Genomic DNA, 15,483 nt, shown 5'->3' with positions numbered 1-15,483 from the left:
ATGGACAGCGCAAAGCACAGTGGGAGTACACTTGAGATGAAGCAAATTAAAGCAATCATTGCAGTTGTTTCTGTCATTGTGTTGTTTTAGAATGGGCCGAAGTCGTATACAGTTGTTATGCTGCCAAATATTTCACAGAAGAATGTCTTTAACTTACCTCTTCACAGCCTGGACTTTACATTCATTGAAAAAAATTAGTTTATTTGGGTCCTTTTATGTTTTACAAGCACTTAAAGGGAAACACCACCTAAAGTAAGAATTCCAATATTGTTTCCATGGCCAAGGAAAGTTGAATCAGTAATCCTGGACATGAGCTACTATCTCTGAAAGCCAGTAACCAGAGAAGCAAGTCTCAAACATAGAAAATATACCTATATACTTCATAGTTTATGAATCAGTTCTAGTCTTTATGCCATATGACATCATAAAATTGATTTTTTAGCACTCTAGTTTTTGGATTTGGGAGAGTTGTTAATTTTTTCTAATATTTTGGGACTGTCTTAAACAATGGGATTAGCATGTATGACTTTTGATACACTTTTATGGGTGAAGTACCTCTTTAATAGATCTTTGTGTAGCTGAGGAAAAGTCAGAAAGTTGAGAAACATACAACACATTTGTCGCCACAATCGCCAAATACTGGCACTTTGAAAGTGCCCCTTTGTGTCTGACACTGAGGCAGTGTGGCACCCTTTAGCATCTGTGTGAGACTCACAAGGCCATGTCGTTATTATACACTCTAAGCAACTAACTTTGTATGAGCAGTAGCTCAGTCCATAGGGATTTGCCTTTGGAACCGGGGGGTCGCCTGTGCAAGTCCCCCGTACATACTAAGTGTACGGTGTGGACTGGCAGCTGGAGCGCTGCTAGTTTGCCTCCTGGCACTGCCAAGGTGCCCTTGAGTGAGGCACTGAACCCCCAAACTGCCCATGGCTGACTTTGCGCTATGACCCTTCTGAAATGCATGTGTGTGGTGTGTTTGTAAAAGGAGGGATATGTGAAGGGATCAGTTTCAATGGTGTTGTGAGGAAAGACATATTATAAAAATGAGAAATTCTGCATAGGGCATCATGGGTAGAACAAACATAGGACCTTTACCCAAGAGACCACTGTTCATATCTCGTATGAAACCAAAAGTCAAAATTGAGTTATTCACGTCATGACATATTATGTTGATAACAAACACTTATCTAACCCAAACCATGATCTTTTTTCAAAAGTTAAGCAATTGCTTTTGTTGCCTAAACCTGAAAACTAAGTAAACTTAGGTTAGAAGTTTATTTTGAAAAGAGACGGTATTTATGTAACAGACTAGAACTGGCAAGCCCAATTGCAAGTGAGAATATGGAGGGCTGTTTAAAGATTCATCTTGTGGAGGAGAAGTGTTTCTCTTTGCCCACCTCAAATCTCAAATCAAAGAGTTTAAGCTGTGTACACACAAGCAGGATTTTTGACATCGCAACTCGTTTGGAAGCCAATCATGGTCTGTCCAGTGCAATTTACACAACTGTGATGTAGAAACTTGACACCTCTAAGGCCCATACACTGAGAATGGACATTTCAGTCAAGTAGAAAATATCTTATTCAGCAGTACAACTTTTGAAATGAAAATATTTGCTTTTTCATATTTCTGAATGTTTCAGCAAGGGAGAAGCAGTAGATGTAATTTTTGAGGAATTTAGCATTTTCCTGCCTTAAAACACGTCTGGAGGGGATCTTGAACATGTTCTTCAGTACTGAACAACATACTTAACACTATTTCACACTGCATGTTTTTATTATTTGCTCTTTCCAACACATTTCTGAAGTTTTATGATGCTGAAACTGGGGGGGATATCCAAACCAAGCATGCATCATTACATAAAAAAGGGAAAATTTTAGGTACATTAAGCATAATTTTACATACTCCCTCGAGATGCTGCATTGCATATGTGGTATCTTTGGAAATGCTTGGACACCTGCTTTAATTTAAACTTTACTTTTGCAAGTTTGAAACATCACGAGTATGTAAATGTGCACTGCCACTGGGTGTTGAAGAAGTTAATAGAAAATAAATTGAATTAGTATGCATTACAACATAATCTCAAAATATTTCATTTGGACATTGGTCCTTCAATGGTAAATAAAATACATAATGAAGTTCAATTTGATTTAAGTGCATAACTTGACAGCTCTTTTATTGCTAGGGTCAGCAGAGACAGGAGCATAAAGGTTTAAGAAGCCCATCATCAGATATTCCTTTTTAAATTTATTATCAATACTTCCTTGTAATACTAAATACATCTATGCGAAAGATCAACACAATAGCATTGCATGTTTTTTTTAGTGTTTTATCTTCTCAGTAATGTGATTCATTGTAATTAATTGCAAGAATTTGTCTGTTAACTGCACTAAAAATAATTATTGAACAGCCCTAATCCTAACACTGCACTTGGTGTTTTCTTGTTTGTGCTTCTGTCTCCCTCGTCCTTGGTCTTTTTTGTCTTATCCTGCTTTGTTTCTCTACCTCTTATACCCTCTCTCTCTCTCTACTTTCTTTTACCCCAACCTCTCTAGTCTGCAGATGAGATAGAAGCGATGGTAAGCTTCATCATAACCCTCAAACCTCCTGCTCTTTTACCCATTTCCATCCATCCCACTGCTGTCTTATCCTCACAATGTTTTATTTCCCAGCTGTCCTCTTGCTTAGGGTCACTTAAAACGAGGTGGAAACTACAATTACTGTGCAGATAATTCTTAACGAACTTCTTGTGTCTTCCTATTCACATATATTTTCCTCTATCAGTCCTTCTCATTCTTTCCTCCATCTCTATATCCTACATATTTCCCTACTTCTGTTTTTCTCTAAGTTGCAGAAAGTTGCAAGAAAAATCTGTGAATGCTGTAGCATTGTTGTAAATCAAACTATACACCAGAGATATTATTCAAAGCGCTGTCAGATTGTCCCCACATATATTTCAACTGCAAAATACAATATAAAAAATGCATTGCAATGTAAAACATAGAATGAGTTGTAAGGCCTGGTCGCACCAGAAAGCGGCACAGTGAAATTCATCTGCACACCTTTGTAAAATATTTGGTAAACTCTCCCTGGGTATTTTGTTCTAGGAGCTGTACATCATTTCATTCAATAAAATGCATCTCTTTAGACCTCTGCATACTCATGCGTCACTTCATAAGTCTGTTCAGTTTTACATGCAAAATTAAATGAAAAACAGTTGAAAATACTTCACTCTAAAAAGAGTTACTGAATGAGCAAGCTCCTTAAGCAAGCTCATTAGCTCAGTTGCTAATGGGACAATAAGGTCACATCCTTTACTCAAGAGAAGTATTTGCACAGTTGATGTCTGTCTCATAACTGTCTGCAAACTTTTCCTTTTTTGTGGAGCAGTTTGTACTTCAGCAGAGGAGGTTAATTAAAAGTAGATGGCGTATCGCAGCGAATAAGCTCACTGGGTCGAGTGTGTGCCATTAAGGCTGAGTCCTTTCTGCAGTGGCCCAGGTTCCAGAGTCCAGCCCAGTGACTAAAGCACTGGACGTAGCCACCGTGATGTCACCCTTTGGTCTGTGGACTCCTGTTTTGAAGCAGGTTTGGCATTTTTATTGTCGCCATCTTGAATTTTTTTGGAGCCAAAACTGACCACATAGCCGCTATTTTGGTTTGCACTGATGCACTTACTGTACAGCTATGGTTAACTGTCATAATGCTAATGCTGATTTTCACTTGTGAAAAACACAGTAAAACCATTAAAACTCAGCAGAAAAACTGAACATCCAACTCTTTTAGTACAACCAAACTCTGAATTAAACACCAAAATCTTCCAATTAACTCTCATGAACTGAAAACACACTGAAAATACGCCATAGTTATGCCACCCAAGCAACGTTGACACTGTGGTATAGCATCCACGCCCTTGATTATGCATGACTGAAAGCCTTAATAACATTTAAACAGGTGAGTTAAATCAATATTCACCCCGTGTACAGTTGACCTTAGGTTGAAATTAGCTATAGAGAAAAATATTTTTTGCAACAGGCTGTCAAACATGTTTATTTCAGCTATGAAGTTGGACATTTTAACATGGGGCTCCATGGGGGTCAACTTGCTCTTGGAGCCAGCCTCAAGTGGCCATTCAAGGAACTACAGTATTCGGCACTTCCGTGTTGGCTTCATTTTTGAGCCCAGGATGTTGCTGCTTGGTCCCTCTCTTTCCCCTGCCTTAACTGTCTCTGTCTGTCTGTCTCTGTCATTCACTGTTAAAAGAAATAAAAAACAGAAATGCCAAAGCTACTTCTTGCTTTCTCCAGTTTGGACTCTCTGGCTGTCTTTTCCCCCAGAGCTCATCACTGTTAAGACAGTCCATAGCTAAGAGTTAAACTCACTGCAAAATGTGGTGAAATTTTTCTTTGCACCCTGCCATCTAATCCACTAATGACTCCAAAATCAATTGATTTTGCAGCAAAACTTTGCTAAATGCTGGTAAGACCAGGCCTTTGTGCTGCATGGCAGTGTTACATACGTTCCCTTTATCCCTGGGTTGTACAACATTTTTCAAGGCGTGTAGAAACGATGTTCTTGATATCAACTATCACTTCTTTTCTTACTGTCATGCATGTCTGCAGCATAAAATCCTCTAAGACAAGCAATCTTCAGCCGTTAATTGCATTTAATGAAGAACTGATTACTTCTTTAAATCAAGTTATTGAATTAAATGCTAGTTAAAAGAAAACTGACAAATTAAAGCTAATAAGACAGCTTAATTTTTCAATTTCTATCTTGCGTCTGTCAATGTTCCCACTTTGTCTCTTTCTGTCTCTTCTTTCTACACCTTGTTAAGTCTCCTCTTTTTCATTTCTTTGTCCACAGTACTTCCCTCACACATGCTGTTCTTATTTTCTCCTGTCTTTCAGGCAGTATGGAGTGTGTTTGCATGGCACACGAGCCTGTTTGTCAGCATGCTTTCACACACCTGTGCATACACGTGGTTTTGTGAACATATGTGTATGGTGGTCACCTTCAGTGCTTCATAACTACTTGAAAATAACATAATGATCTGTGGTGAGATGGCGTGGGGCGTGATTTTCTGTGCCAGCACAAACACGGGCGCAATGGATGCAGATGGATTTATAGATGGGTGGGTGAATGGAGAGAGGCAGGTTTAAAGCAAAGATTTTCAAAGAGGTGTAATTTGAAAGTTGTGGCTTGCTGACTGAATGTTAGTGTATTACAGATCAGATGTGCTGAAAATGTTGCATTCTCTCACAGCACTGGTTTAAATCAGCCATTCTAACACTGATCTCCACTGTATACATTTACCACTGGTGTGTATGCATGCACAAGAAATCCATTTGCTTTCCTCCTGATTCACACTCCGTTTCATTCATTCCACAATGAATGTGTTCTCCATTGTGTGCCATGTTAATGTCAAGGCTCAGTCCCTCTGCTGTGTATTTACCATATTTCATACATGCAATTTGAAGGTCAAAGGAAGCTTCTTTTACATTTGACCTCGACCTTGACAGAAATAAGTATCAATGTGATGTGTGTGCTTGCAAACACACCAAGCACAATGTGTCTGATTTTTATGATAGTGATCTCTCATCCGTCCATTACCTACCATCCTAAATAGCCTGTGGAGGATTAAACATTTGTCTGAGAGCTCTTCTTTTTCATTAACATTGAATAAGACCCAACAGGAATATGTTTCGCCATTAAGCCAACTGGTTCCAACAAAGGACCCAAAAATATATATTATTTAATTCACCAAGGTTGATGACCACTGAACTTGCTGGATTTAATCACACTAGCAATCCTACAAAATATAATTTATCAGAACTGATCTGAAATGACTGAAACTGGTAATTATATTATAACTTAACGTATCATCACCATAATATAAACCTACTGTATAGAGCTGTTACATCATCATCAGGGGGAATTCAGTGTTCCTTTTACACTGAGGACTAGAACTGGGTATTGTTACTCAATATCTTTCAGGTAGTGACTAAAATAATCCAGTTCCAAGTAGTATGGAAACATTTTCTGTCAAATGATACCTGCATTCAGTTGTTTTTTGTTTGGGGTCTGATCCCCGACCATTCTGACTCCTCACTGCATTTGTTGCTGTTGCTGTCTCTGGAGCCGCTTTCCTCAGTGACCAGTCAGTTTAATGTCAACCCAGTTGGCACAAGCTAACACAGCAGCAACATCACACACAGAGCTGTTAAACGGTCCCAACAACTCACATCGACACAGCTTGACTCTGCTGTTAAACCTGTTATTAACAGTTGGGTAACGTTAACCATGTGATGTTAACACTTAGCCCTTTCACTGTGTGTGTGGGGGGGGCGGGGGCGGACTCTCAGAACTGTCCACAGCGCATAGCGCACACTCCAACAGCAGCAGCTACAACCCATAAAGTCAGTGGTGTATCAAGTTGAGCGTGGTGTGTTTGACAGAGTTGGCAGATCAGCATCCTGAGATGCCACCCAAATGTTTGCCACCTTATTCACATTATGGATAACAAATTAAGTATTCTGTTGGTACTGGTATCATAATTTTTTAAAGATACCCAGCCCTAGAGAGGCTATTGTTCAAAGAAAACTTTTAAATGTTAATACAGGATGGGCTCTCATCGCAAACTTAACTTGCTACACCTTGTGGGGGCCTCAGCCCTCCTATTAGAAACCACTGTTGTACAATATCACATTGCAGCACAATAAAAGTATATTTTCACTAAAAATTAAATGAATTTAATAATTTGAAAAACTCAGCATACTACTGTAGACTTGACCAGTCTCCTAATTTATTGTGAGAATATGTAGCAGAACACAGTGTTTAATCCCCTTTTGTGTGTGTGTGTGTGTGTGTGTGTGTGTGTGTGTGTGTGTGTGTGTGTGCATGCGCCCTCTTGCAGGCTCAGCAGCTACAGAAGAAAGATGCACAGCTGAAAGCGTTGGATGCCTTCTACAAGGAGCAGCTGGCACAGCTGGAGAAGAGGGTACAGCATTTACACACACACACACACACACACACACACACACACACACACACAGATGCTTACAAACACTTCATTAGAGGCTTTCAAAGACTCCCAAAGTTGCACATACTGTACACACAGAACTACAGATGATACACACTTGCTTGAATTTCTACAGACTTTACTGACTTGTACAGAGTTAACTTTGCCATACACAAACACACAGACATGCACACACACACACACACACACACACACACACATATATATTCATATGTATATTTATACATCATCTGTAGCTGCTTATCCTATGCAGGGTCATGGGGGGGTGTGGAGCTTATCCCAGCTGACATTGGGCGAGAGACTGGGTACACCCTGGACAGGTCGCCAGACTATCACAGGGCTGACACATAGAGACAGACAACCATTCACTCTCACATTTACACCTACGGGCAATTTAGAGTTATTACTTATTCTAACCTGCATGTCTTTGGACTGTGGGAGGAAGCAGGAGAACCCGGAGAAAATCCATGCTGAGGGGAGATCATGCAAACTCCACACAGAAGGGCCCCAGCTAGCCTGAGCCCTCTTGCTGTGAGGTGACAGTGCCAACCACTGCACCCCCTTGCACCCCCAAACAAACTATTGCACTGTTGTACAATCATACAATGCAGGCAGAGACATTTCAGTTTTCTACGAAAAACGCAAATGTGCCTGAATTATCCACACAATTGGTGCGTGTTCACTCAGCCGCTGCACTGTGACAGACAGTGAGTGGACATAAATGGCCTGTGTTGTAACTCTTTGTGGGAATTTTGCAACATTGATGGCATGAGCTGTCTGACTCTTGTCCAACTCACCTGCTGAAGAACACAGCTCTAACACCCAATAGTATACTGAGTGACAGTGACACATTAACATGGTGGGTGGTTATCAAGCTTTCATGCCCTGTTCTGTTCTTTATGCACTTCTGCTGAAACCTTTTCAAATGAGACACTTGTTTATATTATTACCTTTGTGTTAAAGCAATACTATCCTCAGGGTTTTACTCACTATGTTTTTGTACCGTGCCAACGCTGTGGGACCAAACCATATACTTGCATTTGAATACACAAACATGTCTAAAGCAAATGTAAACTAGCTGCCACAGCTGAATAGATAGCCAGTAGAGTGCACACAAAAATCTGTAAGAAAAGCTGCACAAGGTGTGTCTGTAAATGTGATTCAAAGGGGAACAGAGATTTTAGCCAGCCTGAGTATCTCCACAGAGCCCTTACAAGCTCCTTCATCCCCTTTCATCTGTCTGTCTGACATTTACCAGACAGAAAGGTGTAGAAACTGTTGGTCTCCAGTTAACTCTGAGCCTCACCAGGCACCACACAAGAAGGACCTTTACACGGGATCTCTGGGAGAAACACTCCTCTAGTTCTCAGATGGAGGAGACCTTTACAGGACATAATGTGTAAAATCTAAGTATTATGCTCTGTTTACCATGGCTAATTGAAGCGCGTCCTGCAAAGGGAGGGGTGGAAGCAGATGGAGTCACACGGGGGAAACCATAACATTGGAGTGTCATCGCTGCAGTGTTGGAGTTCCCCCCTGTGATTTATCCATTTGTAGCTGAGGGAAGACTTCACACTCAGTCACTCACTCAGCCTTTAATTTATTCACTTTTCTATTAATTTACATTCTGTCAAATTATTTGTTTATTTCTGATTACTGTTGGGAAAATGAGAGCGAGAACATTTCAAACTAAGTTTGGAATAAGTCGTGTGCGTATGTGCATGTCAGTAGAGGTTAAGTTAGTGTCTGCCATAAGCTACCATAAGCTGATAGAGTTCTTGGTAGCCACTGACTCGAGCAATAGGCTTTTTTTCTGTTTGGTTAAATCTTAAGTTGGGCTTTTTCAAACTATGTCCAATCCTGTCCTCCTAAGGAGAAGATGTCTTCTTTCTTTCTTTCTTTCTTTCTTTCTTTCACACACACACACACACACACACACACACACACACACACAGGCTTACATCTCCATAACACTAAAAAAATTGTATTCTAATTATGCAAACAGCCTAAATAAACATTTATTACCTCAATGCAGTCTTTACACATATTTGAAACACACATACACACACAGGTCTTGGTGTCAGATGCCTGGCTATTTGTGTTAGTCTCATTAGTAACAGGTTGGGTTTGCAGAGGGAGTAGAAGACTGGCAGGCTGGCATACGGGTGGCACAAGCTGTGTTTGCTGTTGGGCTTAGGATGTTTGTAGACAGACCTCTGTGTATGTGTGTGTGGGATGGAGAGACAGGCAGCGAGAGAGGGAAAGAGATGTGTGTTTTGCCTGCATACTGTATATTCAGGTGCATGGGTACTGTATATGCAAATGGGAGAATTTATGTGTCTATCTGCAGGATCAGTGTGTTTGCAGACTGCACCAGAAGCGACATAATGCCTCGGTTTTAGTCTGTTTAACTGCTCAAAATGTTCTTAATGCTCATGGTGTAGTTGTCTCCAACTGCTCAGCTGAACTGAACCATGATGAGTTGAATCAAACTGAGCTCGGCGTATGTTAATGTTATGTCGCCCTTTGCATTAACATACGTGCTGGTTTGTGTATGAAGTAAAAACAATACGATAAATTTGACCATATGCGCTGGGAGGAAGAAAGGTTTGCAGCTTTGGGTGTGGTGTAATACCTGAGAAACAATCTGGATATTAACAATAAAGCTGGATAGAACAACACAATCTGTTTTTAGTGGAAAGAGTGTTCAAAAAAAGTATTAAATTATATTGTGATATTTCAGGGAACTTTTGCAATAATGATATTCTTGATGATATGATAAAATACTGGAAAATATTTTACTATTCATTTCAAGAACATACATTTGCAACAAATTCAGTGTTAGATATTTTTTAGGGCATTTTTTGCCTTTAATTGATAGGATAGTGAAGTGTGAAGGGGGGAGAGAGAGAGAGAGAGAGAGAGAGGGAGAGACATGCAGCAAAGGGCCGCGGGCTGGATTCGAACCCGGGCCGCTGCGGCAACAGCCTTGTACATGGGGCGCCTGCTCTACCACTAAGCCACCGACGCCCCCCAAATTCAGTATTATAGTTGAGCTTCACACAGGTTTGCCTTCAAATATTCAATGACATCTAAACAAAAATGTTCGTAAACAACAACAGTAACCCAGAGTAAGATTCAAATTCTGTATAAAATATAAATAGTACAACAAAATTAAATCAACCACATCTAAACAATTGTCAAATACAAAAAATGTACCCTTGAATCTGTATATACCATATAAATGATTTATTAGAAAGTTACTACATAGGCTGACTTATTAACCTTCCTCAAAATTATTTTTATTATTATTATTTATTATTTTTATTTTTATTTTGTTGAGCTTCACACAGGTTTACATTATGACATGGCCTATGACAAAATGACCTGGAGAAGCCAATTCCTGCGAGCGCTCGGCAAAAGAGGCATGGGAGAGACGTTGTGCTGCTGCCAGAGGAGCTGCTGACAGAGTTTACTCTGAACAGCAGGTTGTTAAAAGGGTTGGAAAAGTCAGGAGCTATTCTTAAGTCAGAACAACCAGGCTTTACGACACCACTAGATCCACACACTGATGTCACTCCCCTTTTTGGAACTTAAATTTTTTACCATGAAGCCGGTAGCAATTTCGCTTTCAGCTATGCTTTTTGTCGACTAGTCTGAATATTACAATTATCACAATATTATTATTATTTTTTTTTTTATCACATTAAAAATTATACTGGTAATATCATGAACAAAATTATATGGCACACCCTTATTGTTGATTGATTTTAAGAAGGTAAGACACTATTTCATTTTTTAAATAAAGAAATATATATATAGAAATGATTTTGTCATACAGAATGATGTAGGATAGTGTTCAGTCTCACTACACATCATTTTAAAGGTAACTTTAAACATTTACGCCTCGTTTCCACTTGCCTTGTCTTACAGAGACAAGGCAAGTGGAAACCGGAAGTCCATTCATTCCTATGGAAATTTCCCTGAAATCTGATGTGCCTGCAAAACTCCTACCCTCCGTAATATTTCAGTCCGGAGTTTGCCCCGAGTACGTAAAAAATTGAACTTTTGCGGTGGATTTCCGAGAGACAGTATGACAGTGTGCTAGCTTAGCTAACAGGCTGCTAACTGGTTAACAGGCTATTTAATTCAATTCAGTTGCCTGTGTTGTTGTCAAGTGAGTTTGTATGATTAAAAAGAACTTGTTTATCTAGTTTTAACACATTGTGAATCTGAGTAATGTTATTCTGCTAAAATATGGTTATACATTATATACAGTCAGATTGTCATTATGATTCGTTCAGCTGTTCATACGTCTTTAATTAAATATCTAACAAAACATGCCACGTACCTGGCAGGTCCTGTTTTTGTCCTGGTAATGTTCCAAGCGTATATTCCAAACTACTGGATGGCAAAAAATGGACAAAATTAGCCTCCCCCATGGCTACAGGTAGTTTCTATCAGGTTTCTATCCATCCCTAAAGAAATGCACTTCCTTGCGTTGGACACTGGAGGCAGCATCTGTATATTAATGGATCTGCAGAAGCAAAGTGTTACTCTGTTGTACTGTATCTTTCTACCCTGCCCTTGATGAGTAGAGCTAGGGCTGGGTGATATGGAGAAAATCAAATATTACAATATTTTTCATATATACCTCAATATTAATACTATGACAATACTATAGGGTTAACTATTGGTGCTTTTGCAATATATTTACACAGTGACATTTTGATAAATAATCATCAGTAATGTGAATATAATGACTAAGTGGGTAAAGGCAAATAACCTTACTGTCATACAGAATTTATAACCAGGAAAAGACAATAATATTACAGTATTCAAACTCTAAGACAATATTTAGTCTCATCACAATATCGTTATAATATTGATATATTGCCCAGCCCTAAGTGGAGTATCGTGATATTATGCTGTACTTTTTTGTGTTTTTGAATTGAGAAAACATGAACACAGAATGACATAGAAGACCTGAAACACCATGCCCGGTGCTGTTCAATTGCTCTTTTCTACTCTTTTGACAATCCAGATGTCTGCTTGTCGGATAATCTGTCTCCGCCCTTCCATTTCTTACAAAATGCCAATGCAGGAAAAGCAGTCCAAATATTTATTTGATATGGCATATGTCTTTTTTAGTTTCACATGCACTTTATAAAATCTGCCCAATCTTCCTTTGTCTTTTTTTTGTCTTTCCATCACTGCCTGTCTTGCTCTCTCAGTCTCTCACACACACTCCCGTCATAGTAAAGCATAGTTTGAAGCTGGTGGATATAGAGCACACAGAAGGAGATAATAATCCTCCTCCAAGTCTGACAGGTTGCTTGACACGCTGTCAGCAGGGGCCTCCACATAGTGCACCAGAAATATCTGCACACACACACACACACACACACACACACACACACACACACTGCTTTACTCCAAATAATGCCAGTGGACTTATTTAAGATGGCATGCACGCTCACACACATACATAACATATTCCCACACACTGACAACATACTGTATGTGTGTGTGTATGTGAGTGTGTGCTCCTGACACAACTGAGCCCGGTTGGCCTTCTGATCAGAACTCAAGTTTTTCTTTTTAAATGCTGTATTTAAAAACTCCACTTTTCTGCTGTGTTGCACTTTCTTATGGAAATGAATACACCCTGGGCCCTATGTAGACCGAGTCAAAGTTTAACGCTTTCATCCTGTGAAAAGCTATCTGCTCAATATGCTGCAGCGAGGGCTTCGAATCTGCTTATTAGTTTAGCTTGTTAGCAATATTTCCACTGAGGCTGCACCCATCTGGAGATGAAGATATGAGTTTCATAATAAGTTAACATTACTAAACATTGCAGAGTTGTAGCTCCCATTCCAGTTGCCTCATTATTTTTGCCTTAGCAACAAAAAAAGTGGTAAACACTCAGTGAGATCCAACCAGCTATATTTAATTCAACTTAATTAAACTTCAAAAGGCGTGGGACTAAGTGTTGTTGAAATACTTTTAATTTGCCTCCAACATGTATTACTTGTGGGCTGTAAAATGCATGTTTTATTTAAGCAACAGCGTCATACCTAACAACGCCCCTTAGCTGTTTCTAAATCACTGTAAACAACGGCCTCAAGTGGATTGTTGCTTTTGTGAAATGGTTACTACATATAACCGAAATCTTTTCATAAAGTAAGCAGACAGCAACAAAATATGCAATAATTTATTGATAACAAATCATCCTCGACCAAGCAATGTAGTTCGTCAGTGACATTTAGCAGAATGGTTGCCAAGCAACACACAGACGCAGTGGAAAGTGCTGGCTGCTGTACAAGTCCATAGCAACATGGAGCCAAAGAAGTTCACTCCCATGGGCTCTTGTATACATAATCCCTATAACAGATATCTGCATATGTATGCATTATCTGTAGGCAACGGGACAAGATTTTGGTATCAGTGTGACATTCTTTCTGTTTGTAGTCTGTTTTTAAAATTTATGCAGATATCTGCTTATAGAGATCAGCCGAAATGACTAGCACACAAAAGAGGAAGTCTTGTAACGGATATGTGCTGGCCACATCAGAAATCATGAAATATTGGCCCTTGCCCTGAGAGGCTTATCGGCGTCAGACTGACAGCCAATGGGTTTCAAGACTGTAGTACAGCTAACGTTAGTAGAAAGGAAACAAACTCATCACATTGCTGTTACATTATAACTACATATTTATCTACCATCGGCAACTATGATGCTCACTTGTTACTTGCCAGCAATATAATTTTTGTTACAGTGTAGCCTGGTTGCTTGCTGAATAACCAAGATTCACTGTAGTAAAAACGATATCTCTGGCAATTGACAGCATAGCTAGAGGAAAGTGAGTGTAATGGGCGAAAGCGAAAGTTACATCAGTAACTTACCATAGATAGTTGGTGTATTTTGTCTGCTTTGGATGGAGATAGAAAACCAGTGGATTGGGTGGAGGCAATGACGGGTATTTCACTAACGAAGCAACAGGACACAGTAGGTTATCTAACTGCTCAAACATAAATCCCAGTAGGCTCTCTTACTTTGTTTGGCGGTATCTTTGTGGTTTTTTGTGTAGTAATGGAATGACAGCATTGCGTACATTACCTTTGACTGTTCTCATCCTGGCAGATGATAAATGATTCAGGATTCAGTTGGCGGTTGCTCTGTTAAGCTCTGAGTTCCCACATGATAATAGGTGACGAATTTGATCAGTAATACTGAAATTGTATCTTACAATTATTAATTGTATCTTACAAATATCTTAACAGCTTCAATTGCAGCTCAGCCAATCATACTCGAGGACTGGAACTGTCCGTTATATAGGTTGTATTTAACATGTATTATAACTTTTAAAAGCTTTGAGAAGTCTTAGGTGGGTATAACCACATCTGGACAGATCACATACTGGAGTAATTTGGCTGCCATGCACCAAGAAAGTACTTCAAATACTTACCTTAAAATTGATTTGAAAATCAAACTTATGATGGTAACTTTAATTTACAATGTAAGAACAATGTTCTTTAGCTAGGTAATAAACATAACTTACCTCAAAAAGATATTGAACCTGCACTTTTCCAGTGGTTGATGTTTGGTAACTTGTTCAACAAGCCAAGGTGTAACACAGCTTTGACAGAGACGCCATAAGCTAGAAAGCTAACATAATTTGCAGGTCAAAGTCTGTGATTTATTTATTTATTTTTCTTGTGTTACAGGCTGCTGTCTGAACAATGAGGACGATTATTTCTGGTAGCTTTATGCAGATACAACTTTCTTGTTGAGAGTTAGATGAGAAAATGGATCCCAGTCTTGTATATGTATGCTAACTATGAAGCCAGAGCCAGGAGATGGGTAGCTTAGCACAAAAACTGGAAGAAAGGGAAAATGGCTAGTCTGGTTCTGTCCAAAGGTCAAAACATCTGCAAGTGTAAAACCGCAGATTTAGTAACTGAAGTCTTGTTGTCACCGTGCAGAGATTCCAAAGATACGCTACATAACCCATGGGAAGTTGTCATTTTTATACTCTATGTATGCTGTAGGGTCCCAGCTAATGTTAGTCAGAACAATTAGCTGAGTAGATGTTCCATTAGGGACTTCTGCGACCCCTCAATGGCTTTAGTGCAGGAGAAGAATATCCAGTTAGACAAACACACCAAAGAATAATGCCTAAGTAGATGGATGTACATACATTTAAGCAAACAGGAGAATATGACACACAAACCTATCACTCAAAGCTCACACAGATAACACACAGGTCCATATAGAGCCCAGGGTCAATAGCGTGACACCATAGACTGTATCTTTTGTGTTGTTCTGTGAATGCCGCTGCCACTCTCAGGTCAGACCAAAAGGTTAGATGAGGTGGGAGTGTGTGTGTGGGCTTAAAGACTGCTCCTTTTACAGGTTGATCAAAGAGTACCCTGTGTA

General features: G+C 39.4%; 1 protein-coding gene across 2 annotated transcripts in view; it reads left to right on the top strand.

Annotated features, from left to right (window-relative positions):
• Positions 1–15,483, top strand: part of LOC117257632 (MICOS complex subunit mic25a) — a 122,369-nt gene that overhangs the window by 35,711 nt on the left and 71,175 nt on the right. The window contains exons 5-6 of one of the 2 annotated variants that reach the window (XM_033627865.2): positions 2,557–2,580; positions 6,918–7,001. In XM_033627865.2, the coding sequence (XP_033483756.2) occupies positions 2,557–2,580; positions 6,918–7,001 (108 nt within the window). The remainder of the gene's footprint in view (positions 1–2,556; positions 2,581–6,917; positions 7,002–15,483) is intronic. The other variant, XM_033627866.2, reaches the window with a different exon arrangement.

The sequence above is a fragment of the Epinephelus lanceolatus genome, chromosome 8 (assembly GCF_041903045.1).
Source record: "Epinephelus lanceolatus isolate andai-2023 chromosome 8, ASM4190304v1, whole genome shotgun sequence".
Lineage (NCBI taxonomy): Eukaryota > Metazoa > Chordata > Actinopteri > Perciformes > Serranidae > Epinephelus > Epinephelus lanceolatus.
The sequence above is the reverse complement of the archived record's forward strand: the minus strand, read 5'-3'. Positions and strand labels throughout refer to the sequence as shown.